Source organism: Falco peregrinus, chromosome 6 (assembly GCF_023634155.1).
Source record: "Falco peregrinus isolate bFalPer1 chromosome 6, bFalPer1.pri, whole genome shotgun sequence".
NCBI lineage: Eukaryota > Metazoa > Chordata > Aves > Falconiformes > Falconidae > Falco > Falco peregrinus.
The window spans coordinates 55138704-55159416 of record NC_073726.1 but is presented as its reverse complement, the minus strand read 5'-3'; the positions used below and the strand labels follow the sequence as shown (position 1 = coordinate 55159416).

The following is a 20713-nucleotide window of genomic DNA, read 5'->3' as shown; positions in this document are numbered from 1 at the left end:
AGATTGCCCCTCCACAAGATTCTGCCTCCCATTTCTACCTCAGATGCCCCATCGCAGTGTCTGAGCCCACCAAAGCTCCATTGCAGAAGCTTCTGAGCACAGGGATTAAGGCAGATCCCCTGGCTCTACGCCCACCACTGCCTGTGCTCAGGGCATCCTGAGTGCAGCGCTCCGGGGCTGTCTGTGCTGTGCAAGTCCCAAAGAGTACTGCAGAGCAGTTGAGGAGGAGGAGACTTTTCCTGTGGCTGCCTTGTGGCTCCCAATGTTGTTAGTTAGGTGCAGAGCTCTGGTAGGTGCAAAGGGTATTAAACTCCCCAGTGTACATAATGAAGCTCCTGAAAAGCTGTCCCTATAATTAGCTGTGTACACAGTGAACACAGTCACTGGGGACATTGCTTTTGCTCCCAGGCTTGTTTGCAGAACCAGAGCTTCATTCATGTCCTGTTTTGTTTCCCTTCAGCACTGAGGCAGAGTCACGTCGCTGTGCCCAATTCCTGCAGCTGTTGTGTCTGCACAGGGCCAAGACATGAACCTCAGACGCCCACGCAGCAGGCCAGTTCCCCCCACTCTGTTTGGTATGGACCACAAAGGTGTCTGACGCTGGAAACATCTACAACACCAAGGCTCCTCACAGATGTCTCTGCAGAAGACTTTCTCACTTTACCTAATTGCAGAGAAAGCAGTACAACCCTTCCTAGGGAGGAACAAGCTATAGCCATAACAAGGAGCAATTTTCCCATAGAGGAAATGCAAGCAGAGCCCTTGCTAGGAGATAGAGTCCTACGTGTTCTAGGACTGGTAATAAAATCAGGTGTTCAAAACCATCACACACCACTGACATGGGGATGTTGAAGGCAGGTATGAGTTTGCTCTGCCTGGACTCTGGGCCAGTGTGAGGTAAGCCATCTCTGATCCTCAAAGCTGTAGTGTGTGACAGAGTCTTGGATGAGACCCTGTGGCTCCCCAGTGCTTTGGAGGGGCTGAGCCCTGTACTTAGGCCTTCACACAGTCCTACGGTCAGATACAACTGATCCTTCCTCCACCATGCCCCTCACACAGGGCACACACAGGCCTAGCAAGCCTCATGCTTTACTCAGGGAACTCCAGCACCAAAGTCGAGGCTTCATACTCGCCCTTCCAGTTCAGCACTGCAACCTCTGCCCACCCCAGGGGCTGAGCCACCAGCCAAAAGCAGCGAGACGTTCTGATACCTTAGAGTCTTCCTGGGGCTCAGCCTTCTGCCCTCAGCCTGACTGGTTTGCTGTGGCTTTTGCACACTGAAGAAGGGCTTTCATGTACTTCTGCACCCTTCTTCAAGGCGCAAAAGCCACAGGAGCATCCAACAGGATCCAGGCATACAAATTGCCACTAGACACATGCTCATTCAAGAGGTCATCTAGGGCAGAGATTTCTCTTCCCTGGCCCTACTGATGATGAGGGCACGCTTTGCTCTGCTCACCAACAGCATCTCCTGGGTGAGCTCACTGAGCAGGAGAGAGGCTGCAGCACAGCTGTGTGATGCTACAGGCAAGACCCTCCATGCCAAGAAGTGCTGCTGAGAAGCAGTCTTCACTTGCAGCTCCACGACTAGCCTGTAAATCCAACGCATGAAAACCAGTGACAGGTATGTGACCCACCCTGAACAGTCTTATGCTTCAGAGAAAAAGACACTTGAGATGTTTGCAGAGATGGCTCACTCCAGCTGTTACGAACACTACACCATGGCCCAAACCTTATGGCCTTGTACATTCTAGCTGATGATGGTGACATCTCCACTTCTGGGACTACAGGCAGAAGGTCACTGTGAAATGGCTGCTCAGAAGAGAGGACACCCCAATAAAACAGTCTGATGGGCTGAGAGCAGGTGCTTCCGCTTTTACCAGGCTAAAGAAAGAAACATGCAGCACATAATGCCCCAAACTCACCTCTCCCTTGACATCTTCAGTGTTATTGTCAAGCTGTGTCCAGAAGCAATGTCACAGGTTCTTATAGGCCACATGAAAACGAGAGGTTAGGCAACTCTCAGCTGTGCCATGGGGACAACTGAACAGACAGAGGTGATTTGTCTTTCTCCCCTTTCCTCCCTCTTTTTTTGCTCTTTTCTGAACTGTCTCATTTAGGAAACAATTCTTGGCTATTGCACTGACCATGGAGCTCCTGAGTCCCCATATTGCCCATCACTCTGCCTCTTAGGAAAAAGCCTGCTTGAAGGGAGAGAGTTTCCCATCCTTGCCCACACAAGGCACAATCCTGAATACTGTTTTGGTCATACCACTCTTCCTTGGAAATGTTCAGCTGTTTTGATTCCCCATACCAAATGTTAGAGCACTGGGCTTGCTTTAGGTAAGTGGAGGGGATGCAAGGGTAGAGCACTAAAGGAGATAAGTCCATCTGCATGGGAGACAGAGCCTCAGGGAGATGAAAGACATCAGCTTGATCCACGTGGAAGAGGCAAGAGCTAACACAGGATTGGCACCTGCATCTTCTTTGTACTGAAAGCCTCGGCTCTCATCATGGTGGCTGGCAGTTACTTGTGCATCCCTTCCAGCTCCTGACTTCCCCATCTGTGGTGGTGAGCTGTGTTTGCCTCATCTGCAAGAACAAATTCTTCTATTCCCAGTTCTTCACCTTGGGCTAATCTCCAAGAAATTGCTGAGAGCTCCAGATCTATGCCTCTTAGACTCCCTGTCCCAAGCCAAGTCTCTCAAGCCCTGACAGAAAATGCAGTCACTGTTTGACAACAGCATCCATACTTCGTGCCAAAGGTTGCTGAGCCAAGTATGAAGCAAGCCTACTGCATGTATCTAGCACAGCAGAACAGGGGTGGCTCATACACCTCACCTGCAAAGTCCCCATCCCCTGTACACCAGCACTGGGACCTCTGAGGGATGTCTGAGGTCAGTGCACAGACATTAGCCTTTCCCTCTAATGTAGTGTGGAGATATCCCATATCTTGCAGTGCAAATTTCTACTGCCCTTCTGCCACAGCTCCCATTCCTCTTAGCCTCAGCCTGCATCTCAGGCTCATTTATTTTTGCTGCACCAGCTCAGATCTGCTGTACCCAGTACTGTTCTGATTCCCAGCCTTCACACAAATCCCTCATCCTGGTGGAAATATCTGTTGCTGGTGGGTCCCATTCCATGGTGAATGATTCTTAGCAACGAATCTGCCTCGTTAGGCATTGCAAAACTGGTTAAATTCAGAGAAAGGAGGTGTTTGAGCTTACTCTCTCAGAAATACACAGGCTTTGTCCTTAAGTGAAAGACATGGGGAGTGGGAAATCGGATATTTGCATAAAAATTTAGGCTATTCACTTTCTGCTTTATTTAGTAAAAGAAATGGAAAAGTTCCTGTGACATCAAGCAACGAATCTGTTCCTAGTGTCAGGAGAGGCTGACAGTGGATCCCAGCATGGCACCAAAAGCAAAGAGAATGGGGGAAACAGATCTCTGGAAACTACAAGCTTTATCTCTGATATTGCCATTTTGCTGTATCACCCACCCTTTGCTCCAACAAAGGTGACCTGGAAGGACAGAGTGTAGGGCAATACTAGAGCTCCTGGAGTATTGGGAAAACAAGGCTGAAACCAACAAATAAGAAGGGAGAAGAGATTCTTAGAGAGAGCAGACAGCATGTATGTACACAGCATGAAGATGGAAATCCATGACTGACTTGGCTCCTTAACACTACTATCCCAGGAATTCCTGAGCTGTGGGGTTCAGTGAACTCTTCATACACCAGAAACATGACTCTGGTCAAAGTCATCCTGTTGGCTGAGAAAGAATCAGAGTTCCTCATTGAGAGCCGCCTTCTCAGGTTCGTCGACTTTCTAAAAAACATTAGAGGCATGAAATCAGTTTTGACATTGCTTAGTTTCTCAGCATAGTGATAAAAGAAAATATATCAACTTAAATGCCTCCCTCTGCTGTCTATGCCACTGCCCTGCCCCTATCCCATTTCAATTGCACAAGACAGGGTACTGATACACAAAGCCTCATCAGGAAGACGAGCTTTGACAGAGGGAGGATTCTTAACGCTGAATGAACATGGAGATTAAATTGTCTTTCTCCTAGCAGAGACCTTGGTAAAGTACTGAGCCCTTGTCCGGGTACTCTGTTCTGTGGTCTTCTTGATAGATTTCCTTACTATACATGCCACTGTCTCTCTGATCCTCTCTCAGGTGCTGCCATCCACCACCCCCATTCTCAGTGTTCAAAAGCACCCTTCACTGCCTCCCCAGCTGCTGTTCCCAGAAAATAGATGCCTCACTGAGACTTTCGTACAATTGCAGAGGTCAGCAAAGTCTTCTTGCTGTAGACTAGAAGACAGAAGTCAATGAAGAAGAGGCTCTGCAAAGACATCCATCTCTGCTCTAGATCTAATGCTTTTCTGATATTCAGGTGCAAATGAAAATGGAAGAGGAGGTGGCAGGGGTGGGAAGGAGTTCAGGGAACTGAAGTCATCCTTAAGACCCTTGTGAGCAAAAGCACTGCCCTACAAGATCCCATCTTCCTGTAGACTGCACAGGAGCCCCCTTTACCTTTTGCCTTCTTTGTAAGAAATTATTACAGAAGTCCTGTACACCTTTGACAGAGACTTCATCCACAGTCAACACATTCTGCTCCTCATCTGGTGTGTGGAATATAGCGAGAGCTGGCAGCTGGGACTTCTTCAGTTTGAAAAATGACACTACTCGTTCATTGCTCTTCAAGTTGCTGTCTACCAGGATAAAGAGAATCTGTGATGGAAATAGGAAAGGAAACATGAGCAAAAGAGAAACTTAGAACAGATCCCCAAACAGTGATCATATGAAGATTCACAGTGTTAACTTTATAAAGAGTTAGAGAAAATGGATCATAGTCTGTTAGGACAACTTTTCCCTCTGCCACTACCTCACTGCTCCCTGCAGTTCATTTTTCTGTATTTTATCAAGTCCAGACTTAACACTACCAAACAAAACATCTGCTTTCGCTTTCTTTAAGAATATATCTAGAGTATGGCAGGAAGGCAGTCTCCACTTCCATTCTTTTAAGAGATAAGGAGACAAGATGTCTTTTACCTTAGTGGCACATGTGGAAGAAGCCGACTCCTCTACTTACATGTTATTTGGATAAGATACTCACACTCATGCAAGACCCAGAGTGGCAGAGTAAAAAGGTGTTTTGGTGTGTGGAGAATCAAACTCAATTTCAAGAATGTGGGAGTGAAGTATACGGCAGCAGGAGCCTGCAAGGATAAGAATGTGCGAGCAGCAACTACAGAGGATATATTTAAGTGAGCTGCAGTGAATAGAAATGAAGATGTAATCATTTCACAGACAGGAGTTGTTGGCAAGACACCAATGTCCATACAGCCCAACTCAGTGGAGAGTTGGTCAGACCTGGGGAGAGAAACCCAACAATGAATAAGTCAATATAAGAATGAGCTACAGTTTTCTGGGCTCCCAAGTAGTCTTGGAGAGCAAAATCAAGCCAAGGATTAGGATTCTTCCGGGAAGTTCAATAGTACAGATCTATCAGAATTGGGGATCAATTCTATGATTTAATTTTAGGAGTAAGTTTCAACTGAGATCTTATAGGTGCTGTAGGAATTGGTACAAATCGAACATTTTGGAATGTGAAACCTTACCAATAAAATGTACAGGTATTTCCAAAATCTTTGTTAAATTATCTGTTAATACTAAATACAAACATTACGTATGAATTTCACAAAAGAAAATAAATACAGCAATGGAACAATTTAAGCAGTGACCTGATGAAATAGAATCCCTTGGCAGATGATATCCAAGTCAATGAAACAAACATCCAGCTAATAAGTATCATTTCATCTTCTCTTTATCCTGTGCAGTATACTGAGCCTAGCATAGTCAATGTACCTATAGGCATGGATATGACTTAACTTCCCGAAGAAGAACGAAAAGTTTAAAAAAAGAAAAGTAATGCAATGTGAAGATGATGTGCCCAGTTCCCAGGCTGTGTCTCGTTTTTCTTTCTTTTCAATCAGGAACACTCACATTAGTTCAAAACTTTTTTCTCCTCTAAAAATAAACTGGATAAATCTCAAATTCTTTATTTTACTAAATTCATGTTACATAAAAAACCAAATATATCTGGAAACTTTCCTAGGCAACAGCCTATGGGAAGGAGGGACAGTTAGGCTGGTGTAAAGTTTAACTGCAGTTAATCACTGTGATACAGAAACAGGAACAACATTTCCACGGGATATGTGACATTTACCACTTGCCATTTCTCTTTCATAAGCCAACTGTGCCCCAAGGGCAACAAGCTAGTGAGCAGCCAGGTTGTGGGGAACTTCTCCTCGAGTTTTATCTTTTTGAAGGATAAAACACCAAGCTAGGGAAGGGTCAGAAATCTAAGGGTCACAGGTCTAAGAACCTGATCTAAGAGGTTTTCAGCTGGAGCAGCAAGAAAACAAAGACACACAAACAACTGGCCCCTCAGCTAGAAAGCCTGAGATACCATCATTTGCAGTTCCTGGCTTGGATCTCTCTAGTGACTCACATTTGGCTCAGAGTTACAGGGTGCCAAAGTACAGCAAAAGTTTCCTTCCCCTCTTCTTTTCCAAACATACAAGAGAGATGGAAATTTCATTTGTCCACTGTCGCTCGAAAGAAGAAACAGTAACACCTATCACGTGCATTTTAGAATGACACATTCCTGGTAAGTGCTGTGACATAGGATGAATCCTCCTTCAGCAAAAGGACAGGCCGTGTATCCTATGCTGGATGTACCCCTGGGGTCCTGCCAGGGCCTGTGCAGCCTCAAAGTCACACCCATGAGGCAGTCTGTAATGTGTGTTGGTACTGAGGCCACAAGCACTGGAAGCCTGGTCTCCTCAGCAGATGGAAACCAAGCATATTATCTGTGCGCTGTCACCTGCAATAAGCTCTCTTTCAGAAAATTCTGTACACTGGTGTTGTCTTGGTGTCTTGACAACTTGATTCCTAGCCCGGTGCTTATAGAACATCAAGCTCCTGGTAAATACTAAGATATGGAATGATGTTATTGCCCAAGAAATTAAAGTTAATTGAAAGTAGTACTGCAATGGTAGACATCAATTCGATGTCACTTAGTTTTTCCTCTAACAAAGATAAACACCAAAGACAGCATCTCTAAATATTATCTTTCTCAGTTCTGGAGCCATCAATGTCTGACAAGAAAAATAAGAAGTGTATGGATGACTGTCTACAAAAGAAGGAACACTGTTCTTTCATTTCCATTGAAGATGAACTAAAGGAGTCTCATGAGTTTCTCAGAACCCATTTCTAAATGGGCCTACATATAAATTAAAAGGGACTTTGCAAACACCTCTACCTAAATCATTTTGACATTGTAAACCAGTTGTATCAGTTGCAGCAAAAGCTGTTTTTATTATTCTCAACATCACCTTATTGAAACTTCCGCAAACATCCATAAGGTACACCAGCTGTAATTCTCATGTTATACTCTGGTACTGTGGAAAGAAAACTGAAGATACTTATGCTAGTTTGGCTCAGCAATGCAAATCCTGATACTTCCTTTCCAGTAGAAAGCCTGGACTCTTGGCAGTACTTTCTTGAATAAGCACATATTTGATTGCAGTGGGATCCTTCCAAGAAGGCTTGTGGATTCACTCCTGCAGCTGCAGCACTGTCAGCTCTGCCTGTTCACTGTTATCCACCCACAACTGTTTCTCAAACTCTGCTAGAAAAGTACCATATTTCTTCTTATTCTTGTCAGCTCTTGCTGGCTTCACATCATCTAACATTTGCACTTTCCTCTCCAGGATTTTATAGCCCTCAGATTCCACAATAACATCTAGAGGAATCTAGTCTGCCTTCAGACACTCGGTGCTGCTCAGGCACAGTTCAGGCTGTTTTCAAATAACACTCCCATCATACAGCTTCATAGAACCTCCAGCTGAAAATCTCAGCTTCCTCTCAGGCAAAAATGAAAAGATCATAAACTAGAGATTAAGGGACCATAATCCAGGAACTAGCAGGTGAATCACTTCCTCATGATCCATTAACGGTTGGACTCCATGATCTTAAGGGTCTCTTCCAACCTAAACAAATCTATGATTCTCTCTCCATCAATCCAAGGAACAAGTTTCTCCCTCCTGGTGATGACAATGACAAGGACTCCTCTTCCCTCAGAGTGCAGCAGAAACGTTTGAAAGGATTTGTATCCCTTCTCCTGCTTGGGAACCCCCTCAAGGCTCTATTTGTGTTCTTCACTGGCTTGTGGAGAAATGGCAGCACACACCAAATCTCCCCACGCTGCTCTGGTACTCTGCAATTGCTGTGAAGTGCTTGTGGATGCAGTTGTACATGCTCACAGGGAGCCTGAACACCTCTCCACTGCACAGCAATGATTCCTTGCTAAAACCACTGACAGCTAACCCTGCAGCACAAACAAGCCTTTCACCACCAGCCTACAGGCTGTGAATTATTCATTAGTAAACCTGAATAAAATTAAAGTCAAGAATCTTGCATTTATTCACAGACAACCTGTGAGCTGCAAAAAGACAAAATCTACCCAATATTTTACTTGTTTTCAAGTAAACCTGAGTTAACTTGGTAGTCTTGACAGCAGATAACTCCACTTAGGAAAATGAGCCAGTGAGATTTCCATGGTATTGTGCAGTGGCTGCTTCTGAATACCCAAACTATTTCATGTCTTTCTACATGACAGAGCAATGGAGACAAACCTAAATGGGCATATCGCTCTGCTTACTCCTTGCTATCCAGATCTAAGAACCAAACAGAGGGGTCCTAGCTGTCTGTTACTGCTTTGTAAGAGAACAGTCCAACTCAGAGTGCCACTTCTCTGGGAAAAATGACTTATTAGATCCTAAGTTCCTTCATCTACATGTCCTGCAGTACCACTGCAGTAAAGTGGAAATAATTAGTCAAATCCCCACAATTTTAATCTCTATATTTTACTCTGGCAAACTTCTACACTGATTCAGTGGGAAACTTGCCTGCATTAATTAAAAAAAGATAATTTGGCTTTCTGGTAATTTATAAATCATCTGGACTTCAGTACAACATTTTATCCAATGTTTTGTGAAGTATTTTTAGGAAAATAAATCACATTTTCTCAGATCCAGGAATGACACATGAAGAGAAAACTAGATGCAGCTGCATCAGCAAAGGACAGAGATGCTCAACAGTAATGTGCTGTGTTAGAAGAGTTAGCTGCTTGAGGGAGACCTGTATCAGACTGCTGCTCATGGAGGACAGTGATAATGGTGTCACCATAACACACATCTCACATGAGATAGCTGAAATTTTTCAGATAAATGGTGTGTGTGGGTGTGTGCAGGTGTGTGTATTCATCAAAACAAAATGCTATTGAAGAGACCTTTTGACTTTGATGCATGATTTCTGCCTGGTCTCTTGCCAATGCGTGGGACATATGGCAAGGTCCAAAGTAGTCCTGCCATGAACAAGTTTCAAGACTTTTGAGAGTGCATGGTTCTGAGGTGACCCCTCCATTTAAAGATGAGGATATACTCGATTCTTAATCTGCCCCTTTGGTACCACAAACAGATGCATGCAGATGTTCTCAAACCCCAACTCTTTCCAGCTCCACACTTCTCCCAGGAAGATCTCTTCAACTGCATCTCAGCTTGGCCTTCCCTGACACTGTGATCTTCTGCCCCCTCTCATCTGCTGTTCCCTGTTGCTCCAAATGCCTTCCCGTTGCTCCCAATCCTCCTTTGCTTGCCAGTTCCTTCCTCTGTTCCCCAGACACAAATTCCCCTGTAATCCAGCTGCTGGCAGAGAATCAGCCATAGGGTGATTTACTACTTGAGAAGCTCTGTCCACAGAGGGGTGGGGACCAGGCAAAATTCCTCTGAAAGACTTCATCTATCCCATCGCTTTAGTATCAGAAATCTGACAAAACCATTTGCAATTCCTTTAAAATAGCCCAGGATCCAACCAGAAGGCTAAGGGTTAAGAAGCACCATGACATTAATTGCTGTCTGGTCACTTATATAATGGTCCTTGGCATCTTGCAGGCTGTATCTACCAAATCACACCAGTGGAATGCAATCATCACCAGACTGAAGTGCAGCAGCTGTTTGTCATCTCGCAGTACAAAGGGACAACACTCAACCAGAAGCAAGGAAGTAACGAACGTCCTTCTGAGGGAGCAGAGGAGAAGGATACAGAGGTTATTTTCTCCACAAGGAGGCAAACTGGCAAAAGGTGAAGAGATCCAACCCATCCACTTGATTATCCAGCTAATCCTCTTTTCCTGCCATCTGGCCTTTGTTCCCCTGATGCATAGAGAAGGAGATTTTTCCATTCATGGAAGAAATCACTTTTCTCCTTTTTTGTCCCTAATGCCCCTTCTTTTTCTGTTTGGACTTACCTTCCCCTTGAAGAGCTCTGCTGCTGCCCGATACCTCCGCATTCGCTCAGGGTGCTTTGGGGACATCTTGTCTGTGATCAGGAGGAGGTGAAGCTGGAGCGAACTCTGCATCACACCTATTGCTGTCTGCCGAAAACATGGCCACCACAGAAAGAGAAACACACACAAACAAGGAGATTGAGAACATTCAGTCCACATTGGATGCAGTACCAGAGGCACATCAGTCCTCATGCTTTAGCTGAGATTTCTTTGCAAATCAGCCTCACAAGCAGAACAGCCTTCTTTTGAGCAGGAGGGATCCAGTCTGTGTTCTTTCTAGAAGCACTTAACCTCTTGGCTTTGCTTATTCCTGAGACAAGTGTCTGAAGACCACAATGGTTCATCACTGGCCTCAGGACGGTCAGTGACTAGGCAGGAGGACTGCCTGGATACAGCCAGCTGAAGGCTAGAGGGGCAAGGAGGTGAAGAGGGAAGGCCAGCAGACACTGAAAATAAGGGTGTTCTGAATCACTGAGGTCCAGCACCCAGCCAAAATGGGAGCAAGAAAGCAGGAAGGATTTGTGGTGTCAGGGTTGGTGTCTCCCTTAATTTCCTTTATTTAGCAGTCAGTTGTGCATAAGATGGGGATGAGTCCAGAGTTTCAGCAGCCCCAATGCCTGGGCATTCTAGAGTGCTGAGGGTTAAAATTGCCTCTGCAGTCCCATAGTGGGAGACCAGGAGCCAGCTCTCTCTTGTTCCCTCAGTAAGGGCACACACTGGCCCTCTGTGAGATGACAGGGCTGGCACTGCCCAAGAAGCCACCACATCATCTCCAGGCACTCGCTCACTTGTCATCTTGCTTCTCCTTCTGCCCGCTTCCTGCAGCCCTGCAGCCTCTCCCTCAAATTAAACATCAGCCAGGCCAGACCTGCTGCCTCCCCTGTGCCACCAAAACCACAGACACACAGACTGTGCAGCTTGCCAGTGGGAGACGAAAGTTTCCACACGCTTCAGGAGTAATAAGGAAAGGGTCAGGGAGCGCACGCCAGCAAGGGCCATGCACTGCACAGCATCTAGCTTTTGGCAGACAGGACTCTGCCATTAGCATACTGTTTATCGGACATTTTGTATCCCTTCATTTTTCTGGTGTGCGAATGGGGCAGGGGAGAGTACAGGGGATGCAAACCAAGGCTGGAGAACATTAGAAGACCTCATGGGAGAGGATGGGGCTGAAGGTGAGGATGAATCTGGACAGCACCAAGGGCCGTGACAAGGCTGGGCTGAGAGCAAGCAGAGCTGGAGCAGCAGTTCCTCTCGCAACTCCACTCAAAGGCTTGCCTGTCCATACAACCTTGTGCAAGAGTGATCAGCAGAGTTCATCAACACAGCCGGGTCATATCTGACTGCTGGAAAGCCCACAGGGTAAGCATTGCATAAAAATGCCTGAAGAATGTGGAAGAAACAGTAAGGGTGCCAGGATGGGGAGAGGAACTCCTAGCAGCACTCTGTGATCTGCGTGACCCCAGCCTTTGCTGAGTGGCAGCACTCTTAGATGCAAACAGCACATGCACTGGGAATAAGTATTTAGAAAAAACAAGCTATGTTAGCAGAGCTGGGAGGGCTTTGGGGCAGAGACTGCAGGAGGCACTCTTAAGTGCAGCACCTTGATAGTACTCCAAAGTGTCTGGAAAAAAACCTGAACAACAAGTGTATGGCTAGTCAGGGTGGAAAGGACTGGCTGAACAGCTCAGGACTTCTTAGTCAGGGAGACAGCTTGGGTGCTGAACAGGACGCCACAGAGTGAGACCCCAAAGCATCAATAGAAATGCATGAAGAAAGAGCCATGATCTAATGAATTGCCAAAAGATGCAGTGGAGACTCCAAGGGTTCAGAAGGCCTGGGCGATTATAAAGATAACAAGAACATTCCCACTGACATGACTTGGGTGTTCTCAAAGGGCTGCAAGGACAGAGGGACAGGATATACCTTTCTGACTCAGAAATGTTCTGTGATATTGAAATGCATTTTTCACATCCCTTATCAAGATTAAAAAACAAATCCACTTTTTCTTTTTTCTTTTTTTTTTCTTTTTAAGAGAAAAACATAATATCTGCAGTATTTCATTCTAGAAGCAAAATGTTGCATTTCCAAAACAAAATGCTCTCTCTACTGGCAGGCTGCACCTGAAGTGGGGAATGTGTCAGCCCTCTTAGCTGATCCTTGTCGTCAGCTTGCAAAAGTATAGCTTTGAAACAGGTTGAGGCATTCTCCTTTGATTAAATTGAGCCTGGTCAGCACTATTGTAGCTATCCAGAAGTCTGCAAAAGACCCCATCAGCAATGATAAAGTCTCAGGTCTTGTGACCACTGGGGCTTCTAAGACTATTGACTCCACAGCAATGAGCCCAGCAAACTGCTGAGATTTTAGAGAAGCCTAAATCCTTGGTCACCCTCTATAGCAGGGAGGAGCACTGAGACCCTGCCACTGCCAGTCAAACGGGTGAGCTAATGAAGATGGCCAACATGGAAGCATCCTCTGTCTGATCTCTTTTATGTTTTTGTGGAACTGACGCATTCTGGAAAGTGATGGAGGGGACAGATAAAATTTTGCTTGGGAAGTTTCCAATCAGCTCTTGAATATGCCTTTAAATAGCTGGGCTTACATCAAGCCCTATGTGCTGGGTGATGAAGAAAAGCCTGCCTTCTGGAAGCAGGGTGCTGAAGTTTCCATGTTTCTCAAGGCTTCTCAGCCAAAGAGAGGGGATCGTGGCTGTGCAGGGTCTGTAGGCATGGCAGAACATGGCAAGTGCCCATGGGAGGAAGCAGCATTGCCAGCAGGAGTGGTAAGAAATGGAACTTTCTGCCCACCAACATCCCAAATTTACTGAAATGCTAAAGGAGTCACCATGCTTCCCTTCCTCTACCCACCCCACTTGCACACCCCAGCACAGCATCTGCTTCCAGTCCCAGTATGGAGCAGCAGCAAAGAGCTGCATGGCTTCTCCAACCCCATCCACACTGTTGCTGCAGTCCTCACACACATGCGAGTATGCAAACTCTTGGGCCAGAGGATGCCCATGAGGAGGAGGCCAGGTGCCAGGGTGATGACTGAGGGGACCTGGTAATTACCACAGGGTTGTATTCTGTCACCAGGCGGAGCTCGTTCATCCGAATGAAACGAGTCATCTTCTCGACATCAACATCTTTGTTGTTCATATCCAGATCCCTCCGGTCATTGTCTACCTGAAGACATGCAAAGACACCTCCAGTCACAGCTGTCCTCTCCTCTCAGCACCCCTTCCAGAGGCACTGATGGCACTCACTCACAGAGACACCCACCCCCTGGGACACCTCCACCCTCTCCCCTCCACCACATAACCCCACTCTGAAGGTCCAGAGCCTACAAAGACCAGCCTGCACTTTGAGATAAGGATCTTCCACCCTCCTTCAGTCTCCCAAGGACAAGACAAACTCATGGCATGACAGAAATCCCCGAGGACTCCAGATATTCCTACAGCATCAGCTCCTGATGCACTGTAAACAGTTCTAGGCATATTCTAGGCATTGTGGAGAGACATCATTAAACAGCCTAACTCCTTGCAGCTATTTTGGCTTTACATCCCTTTTTTAAATCTTCATCTGCTTATTCTGTTCCTTCTACAAGTAATAAACATTGGCATGGACCTGTATGGATTTCCTGGAAACATTGTGCAAACAGGAAATTTCTCCAATAAAAAGAGAATTTTTTTCCAGTACAGAAAAAAAAAATAGAAAATTTTAAAAACCCCAAGCCCAGCACATTTTAGCTTTAAAGGAAAACCCATCCTGCCATACACAGAATCATAGAATATCTCAAGTTGGAAGGGACCCATAAGGATCATCAAGTCCAGCTCCCTGCTCCTCACGGGACTACCTAACACTATCTCCCCACACTCCACACCCCCACCCAAATGACGTGATTTTATTGAGGTTTTCATGACCTGGTGAACAGAAAAAAAACACGCAATCATTGAATGACAGCTAAACCACCTGAAAGGGCAGAGCTGCTGTGCAGTACCACCACAGGACATGACTGAGTTGAGCCATAGGGATGCTGGGCTCTGACATGCAATAGGATCAAATTCTGGGATTTGCAAGCCTTTGATACACACGTTGAACGAGGTTCCTGGGGCTGAGAAAAGATCCACATGCACACCCTAGATTTTATTCTCTGCATCTGTACGACCTCTGAAAGTGCTCGTGTTAGTTTTTCCAGTGGTGTGCAGACATCTAAAGCCCTTTTTGCTGTTCTGTGGTCATTGGCAAAGTCTTTGATCTGGTAGTGGGCCACAGCACCCTGTCTGGCAATCCAAACTGGTGCTTTTCAGACTGTGCAGCCCAATCCCTCTCACAGCTTTTCCTCCTGTGTAAAATGAAAGGGCAGCTCTATTCAAGTAAATAAGATCAGGCCAGTGCAGTATCTGGGCGGGTAAGATCAGACAGGCTTTGGGAACCAATCTAAAGCACCCTGGACTCCACAGAAAGTCTTCTCTTGACTTTCATGGGCTTCTGAAAACACCTGATTTTCATTTTGGAATAACAACATTTTAAATCTGTACTTAACATTTATTATTTTAAGAAAATAAGGCTGGAAAACAGCCTGCATCTAACGGTTAAAGCTCTAGTCAAAATATCTGTATCACTCCATATAAATAGCTTGTTAGCATGTGTTAATTGTGTTCTTTTTAGGTCTGTCAGGTCAGATCCCTCACTAGAATAAATCTATTTCTCTCCACTATATGCAAAGAAGTCTCACTATTTGACAGCTGCCCCTTTTACTACTGTAATTATGGTTTAAACTTCTAAGCACTGTGTTTCATACTCTGCAAAAGGAAAGAAAAAATTCATTTATGCCTCCGATTCACTGCTATCCTGGTAACGCAACTTTGCATTCTTCAAATGAGTATTTTATTCCAAGTTCTTGTCTCCGTTCTTTTTTCTTTTCCTTTTTATCTCTGACCCCTTACTCCTATACAGTATTTAGCACAGAATAAAAGGAAAAATAATGTGTCTGAATAACTTAAAGACTGACAATTAGACAACCAAATCTGAACCTGACTAATGTATTAGTATCTTGGCTGATTTTGGTGGGGTTTTTTTCTATTAAACAAGAGTTCAGCTGCAAAAACTGCAGTGTAAACAAAGAATATTCAATATAATCCAAATTCCAACAATCCAGATAGCTTATTTTATCGAACATCCTCCCAATGCAGTCATCCTCGTTATCTGCCACAGGGTAAAAACAAAGGATCTTTTCAATATTTTTGGAAGAAAACCACTATGAATAAGAACCAAAACTGAGATGGGTGTTGCTTCAAATTGCAACATCTGCACATAGCAAATAAGAGGTTAAATAAAAGGACCTGCCTACCTATTGCTCACTCTTAGATCATTCTCTTTGAATTATTTGGATAATTCCAGTGGTAAACACAGTGCAGGAAACGATGAGAAAGTAAGAGGAACAAACTGGCTTTGTCCAATCTTTTTACAGCCTCTATCTAGAACTTAGCCAAGGTGGCACATTTACTTTCCCTGGTACATGTAGTTTGTCTCCCATCCCATTCTCCCACCACTACCACCCCTTGTGTGATTAGAGCTCTGGTGTCATGACACCTCATTAGCCTTTAGAACATCTCGCACTATCTAGGGACCCTCTTCTCCCCAGATACACCTCTCTCCCCAGTTTTCAAGTGCCACACTTGTGTGAGAAGGTACAACACAAGGAAATTGATATAACCAGCAGAATACTTGCTCTTAGCTTTTGCTGGTACTCTTGAAGCAAGTACATGGCCCTTCCCAATATTGCCTCCTTAAACTCCAGCAAACATGGCTTCAGATTCAGTGAAGCACCAGCACTTAGAGCTGGAGTCAACAAAGATTTTCTCTTCCACAGCATCTATTCCTAACAAACTGCAAAGTAACATTTTTAATGGGTCCATGCCCAAAGCGTATTTCGGGAATAATTCTGCAAACCAGTGTAGGAGACAGAAAAAAGCGCTTGGGATTTCTTTTGGTGGCAGAGCATCTGTAACTGCAAAGACCCAGTCTGGATCTACTTTCAGTGACGACAGAAAAGTTGTGCACCCAAGGGAGACAGCTTTGCCTGCCTGAAGTGACGCTTGGCAACATTTGACATCAAGCCTGCTGTGTTGATCCATTGTATGATGGCCTCTAGATGTTTTTCATGTGCCTCAGGAGCCTTTCCAAAACCACAGAAACCCCATCCAAGTAACACTGAGCTCCAGGCAGGTCACTCAGAGACACAGACATCGTTCTTTGCAAAGCACTGAGTGCTGGACCAGATCCACAGGCCAAACACTTAAAATAAAGAATCACATCAGGTGTAATAAATGTTGCATGTCTCAGTGAAGGGCACTCTGCAAGCGAAAAGCAAAAAAACTCTTTGGGGCAGGAAGCTCTACAGATGTGCTCGTAGTAGGGCAGGCAGAATGACTATCAACGACAAGCCCTTTTTTGGCTTGCTCTGAGAGAGATAAGCTGCTTTAATCTTCTTTATCACTGCTACCCGGAAACTTCATTGCTTCACCGTGACCGCGGGCAGTTCTTAAGCACTTGCCCCGAGCCCCTCTGACCAACACCGGTGGGCAGGGGATCTTCTACACCAGGGAGTTACGCCTGTGGATGCAACCTTCTGCCAGGCAGCGTGTTTTCCCGGGAGGGAGCTACCGGGGGCCAGCGGCGGCTCGCCCCACGTAGCTCCCGGGCCCCCCGGCCAGGCAGCGCGGCGCCGTGGGTACCCCCGCCCCACGCACCCTGCGGAAGAGCGTGACGGTGTTGGCCGCCACGCCGTAGCGGGACAGCACCGCGGGGCTGCTGCTGAGGCCGAAGGGCACCTCCGGGATCCGGCCGGCCGCCAGGAGAAACGGGGACGCTTCGGAGCTGTCCGGCTCCTGCGGAGGGAGAGGAGAAGGAGGAAGGGTGAAGCGTGGGGAGAGGAGCGGAGCCTCCCCCCGCCCCCCGCCCGCCGCCCGCCGCCCGCCGCCCGCCGCCCGCCGCTCGCCGCTCGCCGCTCGCACGGAGGTGGCGCCAGGGCGACACCTACCGCCCGCCCGGCAGAACCGCCCGGCCCGCGGCCCCCCCGCCCCGCTGCCCCGCCGAGGGGGCGCAGGGAGGCCGGGAGGGGGGGGCTGCCGAAGGGCGGGGGAGGCCGCCGCGAGACCGGAGAGGGCGCCCGGCTACGCGTCTTTCTCTCCCGCTGTGACCTTGCCTGCGTGGCCGGGATGCTGCAGAGGTCCCCCCTCGCCCCGCCAGCCCCCTCTCCTCCCAAAGCCGGGGAGGTCACCAAGCGCGCTGTCAGTGGCAAAGCCACAGCTGGCACATAGCCGAGGCGCTGCGGGAACCTCGCCCCCCGTTCCTCTGAAACCTCACCCCGGCACGCACAGGTGGCACCAGGATAATGCTGAGTCCTGGAGCTCAAAAGGGAGGGGAGAAACCCAGACTCTAGATGTAGCACTCTTAAATATATATACACATATATATATATACAGACATATGTGTGTGTGTGTGTGTATAAAATAGATACATAAAAATACAGGTTTTAAGATTACTTCGATTCTAGGGTTAGAGGTTCATAATTTTTAACACTTTGCATTAGCAGTATCCTGGTTCCTTTTAAAAAGGTGTCTTAGACATACCCTTTAAAACATAGCTAATGCAGATACGTCAAAGGATAGTAATATGCAATTTCTCAGTAACCTGAGGTCCATTCTCTTTCTAGCTTCAGCCTTAGCCCATATTAAAGTTTCCCTTGCTATTTCATTCCCAACTTTTCTTTTGATTTTTGATACTTCTACTTATTGGATTTAAATTCTTAAGACACAGTCTCCGCTTGGAAATTGTTTTGGTTTTCTTTTTAGTTTGAACCATCATCTCAGCTGTTTGTGAGCCCAGAGAGAATGGAAAACAAAATACTTTCTTCATTTAAAAGAAAAACAACTTTCCTGACCTGTTTTGGAAATGCCAGCACGTCAACATGGCTCTGGTGAGAGTGCTAAAGCCTGGGGTGGGAATAACCTTAACTGAGTTTTGCAGCATTCCTGGGAAAGCTGGGGTTTAATCAGGCCAAGCATGGCCCTTTCTCACAGACACGTGGGGTTTCTGGAGCAGTGTGCTGTTTTTCCATCATGGCATGCTGTTCCCAGTCAGGGAGGCCGTGCTCATTACACAGGGAGCTTGCCGAGCCACATACTGCAGTGAATTGAAAGGCTGCAGCAGAGAAATAATTTATGGCAAACACAGAGCATGGACATTATTTGGACGAATATACTCTCAGGCAGAGGGCCAAGACAAGCCTTCATGGCACACATACATCTTTATCTACTGTTTAAATGCAGGTCTGTCATGCTTCAGGCACTGAATGCCCAACGCGTCCCTGGCTGCTGCCTCGTGCTCCTGGCAGCTGGGGCTGCATGGCAGCAGCCTCCTGTCTGACTGATGAATGAAACACTGCAGCGGGATGGAGGCCACAGTGGCACAAGACACCACCAGTGGTTATGCCCCCCACGCTGCTTTGCCCAGCAAGAAGCCACAGTCCCTGCTGTAGCTTGGCAGGAGGCTCTGCACCCCAGGTACAGCTCTGCCACAAGCACAGCCAGCTGCCCTGGGGGAAGAAGGCGTCTCAGCGCTTTCGTTCTGCGTGTGCAGATTGCCTCACTGGTTTGCAGGGCTGTAGCACTGCAAAAGCAACCCCGGAGGAGCTCCAAATGCCTGCAGGCACCGAAGGTGAGGCAGATGGTGCTCTGTGATCAGTGCTTAGCAAGGCCCCTGGGGCATAAGCCTCCAGCACTCAGACACTGCACAGGTAGCATCATCAGTCCTCATTCTGTGGTGGGCTGTAAGATCCCATTGCCCTATACCAAGGGCATGATGCCCTCCCTAGGCTGTCCTCCAGACCCAGGCACAGGGCAGAAGGATGAAGGCATTTGCAGAAGGAGTTGTTTTCAAAAGGCTAAAGTTTTCTCTGACAGAAGCCATGAGGCTGTATGTGGGTGGGCAGCAGAAGCCCAGAGCACAGCTCAAGGAAAAGGGGGGAAAAGGTGCAACTTGGGGACCTTAAAACTAATGAGGATCCTGTCAAAGAGGCCTCTGTTTTATGGTGCTCTAACTCACTATTTTTGTCTTGTTTCCTAAGGGAAAACATTCATGCCATTTTGGGGACAAGGGGCACAAATCCATCACTCACCTTTGAATTCAATTGAATTTAGACACAGAGAGGCAGAGATTTCAAGGGTATCAACTCTGGGGAACAAAGCAGTGAGACAGAGAGACCATGCCTACACTGTCCTGGGAGGAGGCTGCAGCCTGAACCCAAACCCTCTTGGACTTCAGAGGACCCACACAAGCACTGCTCCCTGAGACCTGGCTTCCTCAGCACCATCATGCAGGCAGTGCCTTGCTCTATCTTTACCGACTAAAGCAGACCACTGACGTTCCCACTCATGCCTCACCAACACTGTTTTTCTGCCACTTACATTCCTGTTTTGCTTCCCCTGCAGCACTTCCCTTCTGCTCCAGGGCTCCTACAAACTCCTCCACCTTCTCCCCTTGCTCCATCTCCCTTTCCACACACATACTATATTCCCTGCAATCTCTCTGTGGCGTCACCTAATACCTCCACATGTCCCTCACAGCCCCAGCAACTTTCAGGACAGGAGCTGCCTTTGGAAGGTGTTTATGCCACATCCAGCCCCACGCTCTTGTCAGGGTGGGATAGGGCTCACAGCTGGTGGAGGGTAGGTGCTGTGAACACACCTGGAAGAATCCAGCGACCACCACCTCTGCACCACCGATGAAGGCTTCAGCATCCTCAACATTGTTCAACAGGATAGGTTTCTCTGCGGTGCTGGCTGTGCCTCAAGAGGAGAGTCAGGGCTTGACAGAGGGTACGCAAAAAGAAGCTTACAGAGGCTCCCCCCAACATTCACATAAGCATCCCACCCCTTACAACCTCACCCACACATCAATCCTGCAAGCTCGACACAATGCTTGCGCAGCACACCCTGGGCAAGGACTCCCCACAGCAGGCTCAGCCTCACCCTGAGCCAGGAGGAAAGCTCACTTACTGTGTGATGCAGAGCTGCCATCTCCAGCACACCTTGCTGGGAAGCCCCTGGTGAGCAGGATAATGAAGAGGCATGGGAAGATGGAGGTGCCCATAGTGCCAGCTTGCCCTCTCCTCGACATGCCACCCCGCTCCAGTCCTCTCCCAGGCAAGAGACACGTCAGCTGCTGCAAGGGGCCCACAGCAGCTCCTGGGGCAGTGGGAAGGGAGCAGCTGGGCCAGGGTGAAGCCT

The 20713-nt window shown here is 47.1% G+C and overlaps 2 protein-coding genes across 2 annotated transcripts in view; one reads left to right on the top strand and one right to left on the bottom strand.

Annotated features, from left to right (window-relative positions):
- LOC101911108 (histone H2A-IV) overlaps positions 1-20713 on the top strand; it is a 232107-nt gene that overhangs the window by 188033 nt on the left and 23361 nt on the right. The gene's annotated exons all lie outside the window — the stretch shown is intronic.
- ERP27 (endoplasmic reticulum protein 27) lies at positions 3786-20603 on the bottom strand. Its single transcript, XM_055807331.1, has 7 exons — positions 20483-20603; positions 20172-20272; positions 17174-17311; positions 13491-13604; positions 10384-10509; positions 4542-4739; positions 3786-3830 (listed from the first exon to the last, which is right to left on the bottom strand). The coding sequence occupies exons 1-7, from the start codon at positions 20601-20603 to the stop codon at positions 3786-3788; spliced, it is 843 nt and encodes a 280-aa protein (XP_055663306.1).